This window comes from Dryobates pubescens, chromosome 1 (assembly GCF_014839835.1).
Source record: "Dryobates pubescens isolate bDryPub1 chromosome 1, bDryPub1.pri, whole genome shotgun sequence".
Taxonomy (NCBI): domain Eukaryota; kingdom Metazoa; phylum Chordata; class Aves; order Piciformes; family Picidae; genus Dryobates; species Dryobates pubescens.
The window spans coordinates 9665314-9683668 of NC_071612.1; the positions used below are offsets into that span (position 1 = coordinate 9665314).

Consider the following 18355-nt stretch of genomic DNA (forward strand, 5'->3'; position numbering starts at 1 on the left):
TGCACAACTGTACGCACATGTGCTGACAGCAAGGCTTTTTTGGCCACCTTCAAGTTTCCACGTGTCTGAAAGTATTTTAGCATTAACATTTTGATAACTGGAGGGGGGAAAAAAAGGGTATTCTTATACATCAGAGTTCTGTATATTAATAAGCATTTATACAAATATAATCCACCAAATATTGGCTTCTACGTACAATTCTCAAGTACAGTGATTCAATTGGATTACCTAACCTTGAACGAAGCTAGAACTAACATGAACGTTTCAGGTTGCTTGAACACACACAGAGTATGCTTGTTTCACGAGGTGGGTACAGGTTTCTCTCCCTGTGTATGCAGTGTACTCATGAATAAGTTAAGTGATGAAGTGAAGCTTGAACAACACAGTCTGTGGGGTCGTAATGTCAGCAACTGCAAGTTCCTGGCCATCCACAAGCCCCAGTTCTGAAACGGAAAGAAAAGTGTTAAGTACAGCAAAACCTTGTGGTTTCTTTTTTTATTTAAAAAAAAAGAGAAAAGTTATGAATGCCATTCCCATAAACCATGAAACACAATAGAAGAAAGCTGCAAAGAGTTCACCAGTTAAACTAGCATTCATCTCAACGCAAGCCAGCAGCACGCTCATGCAGCCCAGAAGGCGAGTCGTATCCTAGGCTGTATCAAGAGGAGTGCAGCCAGCAGTACAAGAGAGGGGACCCTGCTACTCTGCTCTTGTGAGGCCCCACCTCCAATACTATGTCCAGTTCTGGTGTGACACAGAGCAGCTGGAGCACGTCCAGAGGGCCACAAAGATGAGCCAGGGGCTGGAACACCTCTGCTCTGAGGACAGGCTGAGGGAGCTGGAGTTGTTCAGCCTAGAGAAGACTCCAGGAGTACCTTTCTAGCTGCCTTCCAATAGCTGAAGGAAACCTACAGGAAGGCTGGAGAGGGACTTTTCATAAGGATAAGAAGGAACAGTTTTAAGCTGAGGGAAAGTAGGTTTAGATTGGATCCTACAGGAAGTTCTTCAGTGCAAGGGTGGTAGGACTCTGGAATAGCCTGCCCGGGAAGGTTGTGGATGCCTTCTCTCTGGGGCTGTTTGAAGCCAGGTTGAATGAGGCCTTGAGCAGCAGAGTATAGCTGAGAGGTGCCCCTGCCCATGGCAGGGAGATTGGAGTACATGATCTTGAAGGTCCCTTCCAACCTGAGCCATTCCATGATCTGATTCAACCAGGAGAAACTAAAAGACCTTGTGAAGAAATAGCTAAAGTATTACTGAAGTACATTTAACTTACATCAGTTGTCAGCTCAATTTGTTGCAGCATTTTTCTCTGTAACTTAAATGTTAATCTACTTCACACTTAAGCTCAAAGCTCATCTCTGAGCACCCTGAGAAAACTATACTGCATGTGAAAGGATAAGGAAGCACATTCTATTGCATGGTGCAAAACAAAGCTAAACTTGCCATACAGAGGAATGGAACCAATTTGACTTTCTCTTTAGAGCAGTATCCTGAAAAACTACAAACAACAAATGCACGATACCTCTTAGTGTCTTGGAAAGATTTGGCCTTGTTCGCTCTTCAATTGAAGCTACTGTCTGTGAAAAACAAAGATGAAAACAAAAGCCTAACATATCCTTTCAAATGCAGGAAAGTAAATTTAAACAAATTAAGATTAAAGACAATTACAGATGTTCATTCAGATTACCTGTAAATAAAGTGTTCTATTTCTCCCATACATAGTTGCTGTGATTGCAGGAGATTTCATTTGCCTAGATGTAAAACATTTCAAAAAAAGAACATACAATGAGGTAAAAATACACTTAGAAATTACCTTTTTTTAATATACATTAAACTACCAAAAATTATCAAGTCAGTCAGAACAGCTGCACACTTACAATGAAGCATCATTTGTCAAGTAATCCAAGATCTCCTGCAATTTAGCTGATGGGGAAATCTCTATGTTTTGGGGAAGCTGGCTGCAGGCTGGACAGTTTTCCTACAACAAAGTAGCAGAATAATCCATGTTACATTAAATATGATTTCTAAAAATGCTGCTAATAAGGCCTCCAAAACTATTTGTGTGATTGTGGAGTCTCTTTTAAGCTTTTTGCTCTAGAAGTATTAATACTGTGGCAAACATTAATGACAAAACCCAAATTCTCATTAAAGCTGTCGCTGTCCAATGGGCTCCCAAACAGCACCTGAAGTATTTGTGAACTACCAATTCTATCTGATGTAAAAATACTACAGACTTTCAAATCAATAGTTGTCATAGCCTTTTTAAGAAGATTTGCTTATGAATCTCAAGATTGTATGTTTTGTAAACCACGTTTCCTGTGTTACAGGGGCAATCTTCAGGATTCACTCTGAAAAAAGGCAAGACCTGTTTTCTTCTGCAGTAGCATAGCAGAGGCAGTTGAGATACCAATGTTAAAACAGCAGCCACCACCCAAACAGCTGTCTGAAGAAGTGCCCTTATGTTAGAAGCTACTTTTCTAAGTATTAACAAACTTGCCTAAATGGGGAAAAATTAAAGATGTCATTGGCTGGAGGGCCGAGCCCAGAGAGTGGTGGTGAATGGTGCCACATCCAGCTGGCAGCCAGTCACCAGTGGTGTGCCCCAGGGATCAGTACTGGGCCCCATGCTCTTTAACATCTTTATTGATGATCTGGACGAGGGCATAGAGTCCATCATCAGTAAATTTGCTGACGACACCAAGCTGGGGGCAGGAGTTGATCTGCTGGAGGGTAGAGAGGCTCTGCAGAGGGACCTCGACAGGCTGGGCAGATGGGCAGAGTCCAACGGCATAAGATTTAACACATCCAAGTGCCGGGTTCTGCACATTGGCCACAGCAACCCCATGCAGAGCTACAGGCTGGGGTCAGAGTGGCTGGAGAGCAGTCAGGCTGAGAGGGACCTGGGGGTGCTAGTCAACGGTAGACTGAACATGAGCCTGCAGTGTGCCCAGCTAAGAGGGCCAATGGCATCCTGGCCTGCATCAGGAACAGTGTGGCCAGCAGGAGCAGGGAGGTCATTCTGCCCCTGTACACTGCACTGGTTAGGCCGCACCTCGAGTACTGTGTCCAGTTCTGGGCCCCTCAGTTTAGGAAGGATGTTGACTTGCTGGAACGAGTCCAGAGAAGAGCAACAAAGTTGGTGAGGGGTTTGGAACATAAGCCCTACGAGGAGAGGCTGAGGGAGCTGGGGTTGCTTAGCCTGGAGAAGAGGAGACTCAGGGGTGACCTTATTACTCTCTACAACTACCTGAAGGGAGGTTGTAGACAGACGGATGTTGGTCTCTTCTCCCAGGCAAGCAGTACCAGAACAAGAGGACACAGTCTCAGGCTGCGCCAGGGGAGGTTCAGGCTGGATGTTAGAAAAAAGTTCTATACAGAAAGAGTGATTGCCCATTGGAATGGGCTGCCTGGGGAGGTGGTGGAGTCGCCATCACTGGAGGTTTTTAGGAGAAGACTTGACGGGGTGCTTGGTGCCGTGGGTTAGTTGTTTGGGCGGTGTTGGATTGGTTGATGGGTTGGACGCGATGATCTTGAAGGTCTCTTCCAACCTGGTTTATTCTATGTATTCTATGTACATATACTACACAATAGGTTTTGATAAACTGAGGGGTAGGAGAAAAGGTTTTGTTACCAAGACATCAAATAAAAACATCTGTTGATCTGAAGGTAAACAGTCCTGTTGCTCCACATGAACAGATCACCACTGTCATCACTACTAGACTCCAAAACCACAGAAGGTGAAAAAAAAGTAATCATTATCCTACACCCTAAAAGAAATACCCTGAAGACATCTCAGACTAGTAGCATTGTTGTTTATGCTTTTAAACCTCCAGAGAGAATATCTTTCAGTGCTGGGTGCCAAGAGATTTAATATCAGGTTGCAGAAATACATACAAACTGCATAAGTTCAATACAAATCATGGAATCAAATCTTCAGTGCCACTAACCTTTCTTTCAGCCTCAAACGTGTATGTGTACAATCCATCCACATCATTAAACACCAAGTAGTTGTTAAGAGGCATGTATGAACTGGAATGACAAACATGGTAAGTGTTAATACATGGCATTGTGTTCAAAGTCATGTATGTTATCAATGAGAAATTAAATACCTTGTGGCTATTTTAAAAACTTCAGTGGCACAAACAGCTGGAATGAGGAAAAAAAATAGTTTCAGTTTCTTCACTTTCCACCTCTGTCTCAGAACATGCAGACATTAGTGCACAGTTGTGACAAAAAAAACCCCACCCAACCCATTGAGTATAACAATTTGTAATAGCTAAGATAAACACCTGAAGGTAGCTGGTAGTTCTATGTATCAATAGCATAGTTCCAGCACTAATCTGAGACTATGTTAAGCTTCTATACTGTATTTTCCAGTATTATTTTTTCCACAGCCATACACGAGCTTAAAATTTATACAATCTATGGTAAGGAGAAATGAGACTGTAAGAACAAATCAGAGTCATCTAAACATTACTACTACCCTCCCCAAGTTCTCAATTCCAAAATGCTGCCTTACAACTCTAAAGTCTGCAACACAGAAAGTGAAATGAGTTCTGTTAACATACCTGCAATTACTGCATTTGTAGAAGCTACTGCTGGAATAATTCGTTTAACCACCCCTGTGAACACAAAACATAGAGCTTTGTCTTTTCCAAGCACTGTACTGAGGGAAGACTTTTAGCCATCATAATTACAGAAGGGTGTACCCAAAGGTACTTTAAACTTTCCAGGAATTTCTGTAATAAGGTGGAATGCCAGGCCGCTCACCTACTCTGGCATTTTTGTATTTTAGGAATGGATCAAGCATGTTGAGAAAATAAAAGGTACTACACAAAGAGAGGCAGTAAGCAAATTCCAAAAAAAAAAGAAAGTATTTTGTATCTGGCTCTGAAAATTAAAACTCAGTGCTATTCCTGTTTAACTGTAAAAATGCATAATGGAAAGACATTTGCTTCTAGTATTCCTTCTGCATGAAAAGAAGGAAGGGCCACGAGGATGATCAGAGGGCTAGAGCACCTCTCCTATAAGGACAGACTGAAAGAGTTGGGGCTGTTCAGTCTGGAGAAGAGAAGGCTCTGAGGTGACCTAATTGTGGCCTTCCAGTATCTGAAGGGGGCCTACAAGAAGGCTGGGGAGGGACTTCTCAGGATATCAGGTAGTGATAGGGCTAGGGGGAATGGAATGAAGCTGGAGGTGGGGAGATTCAGGCTGGACATGAGGAGGAAGTTCTTCACCATGAGTGGTGAAGCCCTGGAATGGGTTGCCCAGGGAGATGGTTGAGGCCCCGTCCCTGGAGGTGTTTAAGACCAGGCTGGATGAGGCTCTGGCCAGCCTGATCTAGTGTGGGGTGTCCCTGCCCATGGCAGGGGGATTGGAACTAGATGATCCTTGTGGTCCCTTTCAGCCCTGACTGATACTATGAACAGGCTTGCCCTAAGTGTACTAACACCTTCATTCAACTCTTCTTACAGAGCCCATCCAGTCACACAGCACAGGACACGGATACAAAGCAAGGCTTCCTATGCATACAAGTTTGTATATCAGGAACAGGGAAGTTCACGCTTTTTTCAGGCCTGCCAAAAAAATGCTACTAGAGAAGCCAATACAAAGTGATGCAACAAAAAAGACTGTAGTATGCTAGGTGGGATCTGAGGAAGATACACAAGGATTCAGGTCACTCTTTTTTAACAGAAAGGCACACAGGTTCAAGTGCAGCATTTCAAATGTATTCGGAGTACTGTAAGTCAATAAATGGAAGTTACCACAAATTCTGGAGCTTCTGTATGAGATTCTCCACTCCTTTTCTATTTGATTAGCATTTAGAACACTTATTTAATGAGTTACATCCTTCTGCCCCTGTATTCTATGTGAACAGAGGCACATGCAGCAGTAAAGACAAGATGCTATAGTCTGAAGCAGCTTAAACTGACATAAAGCGTTGCTGTTGCAACATTCTTTTGTCACATTCTTTTGTTCCTGCTTTTTGAACCCAGCAAAAGTGGTCACTGTGTAATGTAAACTGAAGCTGCCCCAGGTTAAAAATAAGATGGCAAAAAAATGTTCAGTTTTGTCCCAGGCAAGTTCCTCTGATTCATGATGAATGCCTGAACATCTGACTAATCATAAAAATATTTGTGCTGGCACAGGAAACAAGTTGCTTGCTCCTGTTTGAAGATGCTAAAGGAGAAAAGAACCATTTATTTCTCAGCAGAGCTGCCACCTCAGTCATATCAAAAACCAAACAATGCCAATCCAGCCTAACTGCAAATGCCATAAAGTCAGTGAAATGCCATACCCTTACCTTGTGTGAGTCTGTAAGTAACACCCTTAATATTAAATTGTGATGCTCTTTCTAAAGACTTCTGGTAAATCCACTGTATGTGTTCAGGGTCATCTCCATCCAATGCAACACCCTCTACAGCAAAGTTAAGAATTTACAGTTAAGTTGCAATTTTAAGAGTTCTTCAGAAACACTTCTCAAAGAAATCCTTTTGTTTTAATTTAGGTTAATACTAACAATCCATTAAGCTATTAAAATTTGACAATTTAATTAAAGCATCATTTTGACAAACATCATTAAGTTCCAACACGTTCTGTACACAAACTATCTGAACTTCACAGATCTATGGTGCTGTTAAAGGCTGTATTTTGAGTCGGGGAAAACACTGAGCAGTATGAGACAGTCAAACACATTAACAAACATGGAACTGGAGAGGGAGTCCAAGAAAATCCATCACCAGCCCAGAGGAGGCTGATTCAGTATGGCAATGAGTCACTTAAGCTTAGACTAGACTATTATAGAATAGAATAGACCAGACTATTATAGAATAGACCAGACCAGGTTGGAAGCTCTATTTTATTAGAAGTAGCTGTGAATACCTAAGTGAAAACAAATTAATTACAAGAAGAAATGTCAGTTTAGCATCAGTCTGATTACCTCCAAAAGGCTGGTCCTTTGGCCACTGCAGTATCCTGACATACTCAATACAATGCTCTGGCAGTCTGGGCATAGATGCAATAGTACACATGGGAAAATTGACCTGGTGTAGGCAGGGGAACAAAACCAGAAGAAAGCATTTAAAACATTATGTACAGCAGTAGGGAAGGAAACAAGCAAAGTGGAGGAATTGGAAAAAAAGGGGAAAAAAAAGGAAATACCACTGGTTGCAATTACCTGTGGTGGATACAGCTCAAGTGTGCATTCCACACATGCTGTCATACCAGGAATGATCACACGAACGTTCCCTTTAAATCCTTCTGTCCCTCCATCTATTAAAGGTATGATGGAGTCTGTGTCCAGTTCACCATTTTTATAATGTAAAAATGACATCTAACAAATACAGGAGGGGTTTTGTTAGGTTGATTTTTTTTTTGAAAGAAAGTATAAGGAAAAAGAATTCTGAAGACTTTATTCTCAATGGTACACCACGAGGTTGAATGTTTCATGTACATCTTGCTTTAAGGGTAGATAGCATACAAAATACTACTTGTTTGTCAGTGCACAGGACTTCTGCTACCAAACCACACCTCCACCTCCCCCTTCCCTTAACCCCTTGCCTCCTCCTTCCCTTACCCCCTTGATAAATGCTATTATTTTCTTAAGTATATCAGAACAAAGAGTTGGCTGGTTTGAAGTACGTGGGGGGTTGATTGTTGGTTTGTTGTTTTGGTCTTTAAATACTGGTAAATACTCAAGATTATTATTTAATAAACAAATTCACAAGGGTAAACCTCGCTATAAATAAAGAAAAAACCCAGAAACAGGTACAGAAAGCTGTAAGTTTCTGAGCTGTGAACCTTGAGATCATTTTAGTGACACATTCTACAGAAATACACTTGATTTGAGTGATCTACACTCAAGCAATAACCAGGCTTTAAAGCAACTGAAGACTTTACCAGCATGCCATTTATCCATCTTCTTGCAATTATAGAGTCCAGCCCACAAACAATAATGTGAAACTCTAAGAAGGAAAAAAAAATGAGTTATTTAAAGTCTGCATTAGTGCATGCTCTTTAATACAAGCAAGTCTATAACAATCTGGAGCAACTGACTGCAGTTTAACTACCTCCCCTAGAGCAAGGTGGCAAGTATTTCAGTTTGGTCTGGATTTTTACTTCTGCTTCCACTATACTGTAGGAGACTAAAATAATGAGCAATCTAACTACCAGGAAAAGCATAAAGTAGCAACAAATGCAACGTTCCCACAAGGCACCCATGGCTGTCTGGCAGACAAACAAATAGCACTTACGTCGATAGAAGCTTTCATCCATGTCTTGAATCTTTTTAAAATAACTGAATGGAAGCCCAGTAAAGGAATATATTTATCAGGTAGTTAAGTTCACTGTTTTCTATTTGGTAACCTAAAGCCAAAACTTTAGATAAAGTCTTAGTATAATTATAAAATAATCATGTACTTACTGTCTTACTAAGTACTTTTTAAGTACTTTACCTGCTGATGAAGTAAGCCTTACTTACTTTGATATGACACCTTTAAAAGAAAAACGATTGAAAGAGACAAAATTCTCACAGCTGAAGCTGTGGTATCTGGCAAAAGTAGTAAGGGATGCAATGCAATAGTCACATATAGGAGAAAGCTCAGCAGGTAAAGCACTTAGGAACATCGTTAACACATACTCTCACCAAATCTTGTACAACTAAGTGCTGCTTTATGTTTATAAACTGATGTCTCCTACTGGTACATACTTGAAACACTGTGGGGAATCAACTCATAATTCTAATATTTCAGTAAAAATCAGAATATTGTAATTGAATAAAAAGACTCAGTGGAAACATACAAAATAGTTTCTTGAAGCTCAGCCTTCTCTCCCTATGCATAATTCCTGTATGCTACTGTCACTGAGAAAGAATTCTCAATCACCAGCTGAATGGATCTGTTCATCACTGCATGAAAAAGAGAGAGGATGGCAGCAAAATACTTTAGATAGTCTCACCACCTACAGAGTTTGCTAGGGTTTTTTTGAAGCCTTCAGGGCTACTACTTGTCTCCAAAAGGATACGGTACGACAGTACAGTTGGGAATGCGGCTGTTCAGGAATTCTGCTGCAACTTCTGCTTTTGGTCGCCCAACATCCTTTGGTCTGGGAGAAAATCCAAGCAATTTCCAATGCATTATTTCAGTAAAGTCAATCTTCTAAAGACTTTCTGCACTGCAATACTGAATTAAGTAGCTAATCATTGCTGTAGGACAATTTATTGATACAGATCATGGAATCATAGAATCAGTAAGGGTGGAAGAGACCTCAAAGATTATCAAGTCCAACCTGTCACCCAAGACCACATGACTACTAAACCATGGCACCAAGTGCCACATCCAATCCCCTCTTGAACACCTCCGGGGATGGTGACTCCACCACCTCCCTGGGCAGCCCATTGCAAGAGCTAAAAACTCTCTCTGTGAAGAACTTTCTCCCTGTAAAGCACTCAGTATGAGAGCCAAAACACATCCATGGAGCTACAGTTATCAGCACCAAAAAGTCATAGAATACATATACATAGAATACATATACATAGAATAAACCAGGTTGGAAGAGACCTTCAAGATCATCGTGTCCAACCCATCAACCAATCCAACACCGCCCAAGCAACTAACCCACGGCACCAAGCACCCCGTCAAGTCTTCTCCTAAAAACCTCCAGTGATGGCGACTCCGCCACCTATAGAATCATAGAATCATAGAATCAGTCAGGGATCACAAGGATCATCTAGTTCCAATCCCCCTGCCAACAGCTTTTCATTTTGCTTTGAAAAGAAAAGGGTACCAGAAAAACTGGTATCTCAATCTGTGTGTGCTATTTTTTGGTGTCACCTTTTCCATCCATTACTAGCTGTACTGAAAGGGTAAGGAATGTATGTTAATTACCTTCATGTTCAAATGATGACATAGAATCATAGAATTGTTAGGGTTGGAAGGGACCTCAAGTATCATCTAGTTGCAACCCCCCTGCCATGGGCAGGCAGCCCTCACACTAAATCACGTTGCTCAGAGCCACATGCAGCCTGACATCACAGATCTCAAAACCAGAAGGAATCACAAAATAACGTTTAGTTAATTTTGAGGACTGTTGTGATGTGAAACTTTGTTATTTTGGTTCAACAAGATGTCATTAAAAATTACTGATCATATTCACCTATTTAGGTACATTTAGAAAAGCCAAAGTCAAATGGTGACAGTATCACTTACCGGAAGAGGAACTGTCGGTTGAGATTAGAAACATCTATGGTGTCCATGTCGATAACATGGATCTGCCTAAAGCCAGACAGTGCCTGTTTAAAGAGAGAGTCAAACTCATTTAATGGATAATGACATGCTTGCTAGTGGTCCAGAATTCATTTCACATGCCAAAAAAGCAACCTTTGGAGAAGCAAACATACTTGCTCCCCGTTCCCTGGTTTTGCTTTGATGGGTTGCTAATGATGATATTTAGACAGATGAAATTAGTAGCATTCCAATGGTCAAAGACAATGTTGTACTGAACATATTATTTTAGCCTTCCCAATCATAGCATGGGGAAGCCAGTGGTAGGCTGATGTAAGGGGAATGTGCAGTATTCCCTCACAACTGCAGTGTATCAAAAGCATTCATTGTGAAGGAAAAAATGTAGAATTTGAAGAAATACCAGAAGCACATCCTTGCTTGGCAGGAATAGAAAAACAACGTTTCATTCATCTAACATTTTAAGGTTTTCAACATTCACCACTTTCACAGTTGGCATATACGAGTCTGGCACATCCACCCTCAAATCAGAGCTCAAAATACGCCAGCATTCAGTGCTGGAACAGAAGGCAAACACAAAGTCACCTCACTATCCAAGAACATGCTGGATCTCTGACATAATTCTGCCCGAGATGTTTGCACAAAGCCCTTTGCTAGATTTGGCAAATAACTTTGAAGTGTCTTAATTGTGGGTCTGATCTGATATAGTAGTAACATCGGTCATGTACAAAGAAACAATGTGAATTGTGGTTAAAGGAAAATAATCACTGCAAAACAGTGGGTTTAAAGGAAGGAAATGTGTTCTGAGGTTCTGAAGTGACCCCAGAAAAATTTGAGTCCCGTTCCATTAAGAATCAGTATTGTTACATTGTAAGACCTTCCAACCTTTCATTATCCATTTTCTGAATAAGCAGAGCCATCTCATGAGTACCAACTATTTAAAGTGCAATATTGGGAAACATTAAAATGAGAAACAGGGCTAAAGTTTAGCAGGCTAGAAGTGAATTTCAGCAAGAAAAGCAAGGATTTCTGTAGGTCCTATTGGGTACCCTGTGCTGAACAATCATTTAGTTTCATTGATAAATGTCCAGCTTTTATTCAGCACTATCAAAGCAGACTGGGAGAGCCTGCTAAGGAAAAGAACAAGGCTGGGACATCACAAACATACAGACAGGAGTCTTTATCAGATTTATATTTGTGATCCCAAAGACATGAATAAATGTGAATAGAATCTAAACTTATGAGCTGTTTCGGGAGATGATAAAAATAAATCATGATAACTTAAAACGTTTTGAAGAGATCTGATCACACACAACAGACTATCAAAGTCCCTCATCCCATACAAATCCTCCTCTCAATGAACTATCCACAGATTGAATTTATGCCCAAATAAATCCATTAAACAGTAGCTCTCAGCAAAGGTTAAGTACACCAATGCTAATTTACCAAAGAAGGAAAACTGCCTCAGAGCTGCCACAGACTCTTCAAGTAAAATCCTGTTTAAGCACTGCAGTAACAAACTAGCAACCAAAAGAAAAGCATACACAAGTGCTGGAACTGTAAAAACCCTGTGCAACTGGATCTGAAATGTCAGGCTTTCTATGAGGTTATTCATTGACCAAGCATCTCAGGCTTGGAGATAATCTGTAGAAATACTGAAACAACAGTATTCAAGTTCTGTAGTAAAACACAATGGTGCATAAGTGTTGGTATAAATTAAGGGAAAATGTTATTCCATAGTCAATTATTGTATCAATCCACACATTTTCCCATAGAATTCATAAGGATTGAAACTCTTATTAAATGGAAGCATGGAAAAGTACAGTATCAGTCTCAACTGCCAAACTCAAACAGGATGGTAACAGTGATGATAAACATGAGTGTCTGTGAGGATAAAGAACACATTAATAGGGTAATTAAATTCATACCCATTTATTAGGTGAATGTCTGATAGCACATGATCCCATACCTGTATTTTAAACACATTAAAACTGTTTTGCAGAACACAGTGAGAGAATCCATTATAAACTAACACTGTGTAAGAAAACTACAGGATAGCTTCTGGTAACGTATACACCAGGGGAATCCTGTAATATTCTTCCCCTGTTCATACCCTATTTGCTATTCCTCCTTTACTATTTTCACACAGGATAGATAGCACATGCTGGTTTGACTCAGCAAAGCTACCCTTACATAGGCTGAGTTCAGCAGTACAGATGCAACTCTGAGGGAGTGTCCGGGCTCTGCAGACAACTTCTGACTTACTGGTCTTGGGGAACTGGAAAACCAGAGAGCCACTACTCAGGAAGCCAAATACAAAGGTTACCACAGACACAGTAATTCTGGCTCTACTACTTTCACTATGGAAGAACATAAATCCAGCAATTCTAACCTCACTTTGGAATTAATCTAAAGACATAAAATAAACTGAAATTCAACTTTGTACCAGCTACTTATGACAGTTCAAAGTGACTTTTCACAGATACGTTGTAGCCATTGTATTCCAAACACTTCCTTGTATCATTATGAGCATGATTTGTTCTTAGTTCACTTCATTTCCCTACTGATTTCCTCATTATTAGGGAAAAATACCATCAGACCATATTTGCAAGTGAATTCTTGTGTACATTTCATAAATAGCACCATGTTGTCCCTCATGACAAGCTTTGAGAACGTTAAATAACATGTGACATGCCAGACGACCACCTTTAAAGCTTATTATCAAAGTGCATTCTTCAAGTTTATTGTCTGTATCATCACATGTTTTATCTTTTGATTAGACCTTAGAAGTTTAGTAGCTATAGGCAATCAAAATTGTCATTTAGCAAAGGTAAAGAAGATTAGAAAAGAGAATTTCCTCGAGAACAAAAAAAGAGGCAAAAGTAAGACTCTAAGAAGCAAAGGGTGAAAACTGAGTCATTACCAGATTTTTCAGGAGTTCACATCCTAATCCTCCTGCTCCAATAACTAGTACTTTACATGTGCTTAACAAAAACTCAAAACCCTGCAGAAAATATAAAAAAAAACAGAAGAAGAAAATTAATACACTAAACAGGAAAAAGCACCATTTGTCATTTGCTTCATGACCTCTATAAATTCATTATGACAAGTTTCCAGTGCCTAGTTTCACATAAACCAACTTAGATCACTGCAGCAATCTGTGCTTGCAGAAGTAATTACATGTTGGACTTAAGTTAGGTATTGAGTTTATGCAGTTCCAATATTCCATCTTACAGGAAAGCAAGATCTTTGTTGCTAACAGAATTCTACTTTTTTGACCATGAAAAAAAGCAAGTTCCACTTTTATTTTTATTCTGTTTAAAGAGGTAACATTTTCTTCCTCAAAATACTTGTATATAATATCAAAAAGAAATCTAAAGAGGCAGACAACACTTCTGGCTACAAAGGATTGACATTTTTAACTACATAACTGCTGTGTATTGTTCTACTAGACCTCAGCCTCAAACTAGTAAATAATAGAACAGTACATTAGAAAGGTAACAGTAAAATACATTCAACTGTAGAGCTCTAAACCAAAACGTACCAAAAAAGGAGAGCAGAAGAAATAATTAAAACAGTCTAAACTTTGCTTTTCCCTACTGAACATCTTTCCCACTTCTCTAAGTACTCTTATTAATCTTCATTCTTTAAGTACAAGAAATTCCTTACTGTATCTAATACCTTAGATATGGAAACAAATGCTGCTATTTTTCACATGGAACTAAAAGACAAAGCATAATTAATACCTTCTTACGTAATTCTACATATGATGACAACAAACTTGTACCTGACTGCACAACTTAGAAATACAAGCTTAGAAAAAGAATACAATGCTCTTCTAAAATCATAATGTTTAGCTGATTAAAACATAACCTTTTCATGCAGTTTTACTATTCACAGCTGCTGGTGGTCAATTAATGAAACTGTTTACATCAGTTGCAATACATGCTACAGATTTGTTACGTAAAGTAAGTGTTTCTCACTTGAGTGCCTGGTTCGAATTCAGGATGTGTGAATGGTCCAGATCGCTCGAGGAACTTCTTTACATGGTTCCAGCGACCTTCCCAGTCTCCAGTGACCCCACACCCACCATCAACAGCCATTCTGCACAGAACACAGTAAATTCAGCTGCAAAACCATACAGAAAAAGCCACACCTCTAAAATATTTTTTTCTTTATAGATCTTAAAAGCACCTAAAACGATTGACCATTCATGCAAACACACCTGCACATTCCTTAACGCACGTTAAGTTCTGTGCAAGAACGTTTGCATGAGTGGGTTGTATTTGTGGAACTAGAAGCAGATATGCATCGAGGGGGAAAACCTCAAGCATTTCAGTAAATCCCACTGATATAGCTGTTACTAGTAAAAGTTGACCTGAAGTGGAAAAAAAAAAACTAAGAGAGTCTAGCCCTTTGGCTTTTATATTCCTCACATTTAAAGAGGACACAGAAAAGGAAGCTGCCCCATTAGATTTGGAGGGTGATTTTCTTTTTTTTCCAATCAAAGCCTTGCATCCTCTTTTTGACAGGCTTTTTTTAAGTTCATAAACCATGTTGAGAATTGTCACTTTGTAACCGCAGCTGTGAGGCGCTGCAGATGTAACAGCAAGATGCTTCAACACTGCTTTCCAATCTTCACAGTAGATTGTTAAAAAACTGTGTTAAAAATGGGAATTTTGAATGCTCTTCACCTTCAACTGGTACTATGGAATTTAGAACACCCCTGTTTTTCAATCCCTGTCTCAGTAGCATTCATGCTTGGAAAACAAAGGAATGTTTGCTGCTATTTTATTTTAAATCAGAGACAGAATTTCTATCAAATACTCCCCAACTTTTATTCTACCTTTTCAGGTCACTTTTAGTAGTAGATAACTATAAACTGTTAAGAGACTTACTGGAATAGTTCAAAATCAGCTCTCTTAAGTAATTCCTCAAGGTAAGATCATTACCTACACAGAACAGGCCCTTCCTTAACAGAATACACTTCCCTTTTTAAAGAGGAGAAGAATTGTTCTATGTTAATAGAAAACTAAGCCTATTATAAAAGAGCTTCGCCAACTCTGAGTGTGAAAGGTTGTGTCACACTTGATAAGGAGTGTTACTTGCTTTCTCCTATGAAGCAAGCTTGTATCAATAACCCTTGTTGGGTAACATTTAGAATTTATTATTCCTTCTGATGACTCATCTCAAACTAAAAGGAAAATGTAGTGAAAACATTTAAGACAGTGAATGCCTTTACCCTCACAGAATTCATGATGGACAACACAGTATGTCTGCAGTAACTTCATCTTAGGGGCAATTAATTCTGCAGCTTTTCAGTAACAGAAAAACCTCACCAAACTGCCAGAATAGATGCATCATCATTTGTATTTTGATTGCAGACTGAACTCATTCCTGGTTAGCTATTTACTTTAGGTAAGTTAACTTACTGTATTAGCAGTTAAATAAGATCTACAAAACCTATTTGCATTGGTAAGGGTCTTTTGATTGCTGACTTGCATTTTTGTATCTCCTCCCATTTTCATAATTCACATAAAAAATTAGGGTGTGAATAAACACAACACCCCCTTCATTGAGCCCTGGGCTCATCTGTTGTAGACTAGTGTTCAGGATGTATATTAGGCGGTGACTTAAGCAAATAAAATGGGTCAATATCACAATAATTGCTCCAAAATTTTAACTTTTCTGGAAACAAGTTCAGAAGCTACACTTGGTGACAGTAAGAGCAACTTTTTGTTTAACCCTGACAACCAGCCATTAAGCAGCAGCACTCCTTTACTGTTTAGATGGGTATTTTCTTTTATAAGTGACAAAGAGTGGTAAGATGCAATTTCAATTTTGCAATTATTATACTGCAGTTTGGATTTTTACAGGTTTGGACATTGTGGAGAACTGAGAAATGCCAGTAACTCAACCTGAGATTTTATGTTTAACTCTAGAACCAGTTTTAATGTGTTTATTTTTGTGGTGTTGTTACAGCATTACCAGATACTTGCATTATGGAGAGTTTTAACAGAATTCTTATTTATTTCATCAAATTAATTTTACATTTGGGTTAAAAGAGCAGAGCACCACAGTCCTTGTGTTGTTTTCAGCCCAGACTTTTCCCTGCCACCTTCCCATCTCCAAAGCTCCATGCTTTTGAGGGACTTGGCATGCACCCACCAATCCAACATGCCCGGGGATTTTTGTGACCCTCACCCCGACACACACATGCACTGCCTGCAAGTCCACTGCTCAGACAGGCAGGTCTGCTTTGGGTTCTTTGGGAAGAGGGCCACAAGCAGATGGAAGGGAATAGTTAAGGGATGGAAGCAGATAAGATTAAAGATTTTGGAACATTAGTTTTCAAGGCCATTAAGACAGATGCATAGAATTTAGGGTTTTAATAAGCAGAGGCAACTCTTCCGCAGCCTGAATTTTTAATTTTCAGCCAATTTTTTAGTCACCTGCTTCTAGCCTAGAGGCCTTCCCCAGATCGCTGACCAGCAATGCAGCTTTTTCCATTCCTGTCACAAAGCTCTCCAGCACACCAGCCTTTACTCATGCCAAGCTCCAAGCCCGCAATTCCCATTCCCACTCCGGGTGAGCCCCTTGGTCCTCTCCCCAGGAGATTCCTCTTCCCCAGTCCTTACTGTTCAAACGCCCTTTCGCATTCCCCTTCTCCTCACACTAACGCACCTAACACCTTTCCTGGGCTCCCTCCTCGGACCCTGGACTGTACCATTCCCTCTCCACTCAGCCCACCGGGCCTCGGGCCGCTCATGCACGGTCGCCTCTACCAGCGCCTCTCCAGCGGACCTCGCAGCCCTGAACTAACTCGCAGCCTCCTCCCAACCCAAACCTCTTCTGCGGGGCTGCGGCTCGCCCTGACCTACCAGCCGCCCCTCAGCAAGCACTGCCTGCCCCTGCCCCGGGCCGGGGGCCCGCTCGCCCGCAGCCCCGCACTAACCCATCCGCCAGCAGCTCCTCTAGCCTCCTTCTTTTCTTCTCCCTAAAAGAGAGAGAATAAAAGAAGGGTCAGTATCGCGCTACAGAGACCGGGGAGGAGGGAGAGGGGACCCCGGGGCCCACCCATCCCCGGGAAGCAGGGGAAGGGGCAGCCGAGCACACACATACAGGGTACTTACGGTTCCTCACCATCCGCCATATTTCCCTCTGCTTCCCACAGTGCCCCACGGCGCCTCTATGGGCGGTGCTCTGCCCGGACGCCGCCACGGCTGCGGGCCCCTCGAGTCCGCGAGAAGATAAAGACTGCGCGGGCGGGTCGCTGGCGCTCTGACCTCCATGGCAACAGACCGGGCATTCCTCCCTGGACCCCCGCCGCCCTCCCTTGACCTGGCCGCCACAGCCGCCTTCCCGCCCCGACCGGCCTGCGGAGGAAAAGCCCGGGCTGAAGCGTTCTCATAAAATCCCAAGAGGTGTCTTGAGACCCGGAGAGGCCGGCGCCGCCTTTCCTCTCTGCCTCGCCCCCGTAACGCCAGGCCGAGGGCTCTCCCGGCACCCACCTCCCTGGTCCTTCTCGGGAGCCTGCAATGACTTCCTCAGGGACAAATCATGTGGTGTTGCCGGCGCTGTGAAGCCTTTGGGCTGAATAGAGGTAAAAGGCAGAGGTAGAATTAGCCTCAGGCCGGTCGCTCCCTGTGAGCCAGGGAGCCTGGTCCACCTGAGCCATTTTCATGGAATCGTAGACTTGGGTGGGCTGAAAGAGACCTTTAAAGGTCGTCTAATCCAAACCCCCCTTGCAGTGGGGTATTGTGATCACATTTGGCTTACTGCTGGCCCTCATTTTTGAGTGCTATAGAATCATAGAATGGTAGGGGGTTGAAGGAACCTCAACATCATCTAATTTGCCCTCCCTGCTAATGCAGGTACACCTAGATCAGGTTGCACGGAAGCACGTCCAGGCAGGTTTTGAAAGTCTCCAGAGGAGTTATTTCTTCACAGGTAGAGGGTTCTATGCTTGCCCTTGTTGAACTTAATGAGGTTCAATTCTGCCCAACCCCCCAGCCTATCCAGGTCTTGCTGAATGGCAGCACAGCCTTCTGGTGTGTCAGCCACCACTCCCAGCTTGGTTATAATCAGCAAACTCGCTGAGAGTAGGGCATTGTTGC

General features: G+C 41.4%; 1 protein-coding gene across 3 annotated transcripts; it reads right to left on the reverse strand.

Moving 5' to 3' along the window:
- UBA3 (ubiquitin like modifier activating enzyme 3) lies at nt 1-17449 on the reverse strand. 3 transcript variants are annotated; one of them, XM_009909164.2, is made up of 18 exons: nt 17372-17449; nt 17194-17235; nt 14222-14342; nt 13162-13242; nt 10206-10288; nt 9022-9102; nt 8253-8296; nt 7900-7964; nt 7178-7333; nt 6941-7043; nt 6305-6418; nt 4569-4622; nt 4110-4146; nt 3948-4029; nt 1878-1978; nt 1688-1751; nt 1523-1577; nt 1-443 (listed from the first exon to the last, which is right to left on the reverse strand). In XM_009909164.2, the coding sequence occupies exons 1-18, from the start codon at nt 17389-17391 to the stop codon at nt 355-357; spliced, it is 1392 nt and encodes a 463-aa protein (XP_009907466.1). In that variant the 5' UTR covers nt 17392-17449; the 3' UTR covers nt 1-354. The 3 variants fall into 3 exon arrangements, with proteins under 3 accessions (XP_009907466.1, XP_054017202.1, XP_009907459.1); XM_054161227.1 differs by having other exon boundaries at nt 17361-17381; XM_009909157.2 differs by lacking the exon at nt 17194-17235 and having other exon boundaries at nt 17372-17402.
- Nucleotides 17450-18355: the final 906 nt, after the last annotated feature.

Coding starts and splice junctions, on each gene's coding strand:
- UBA3 (XM_009909164.2), bottom strand. CDS start 17,391: ATGGCGGATGGTGAGGAACC. Junction 17,236..17,371: donor ATGGCGGATGGTGAGGAACC/GTAAGTACCCTG, acceptor TCTCTCTTTTAG/GGAGAAGAAAAGAAGGAGGC. Junction 8,297..9,021: donor CCCAACTGTACTGTCGTACC/GTATCCTTTTGG, acceptor GCTTCCATTCAG/TTATTTTAAAAAGATTCAAG.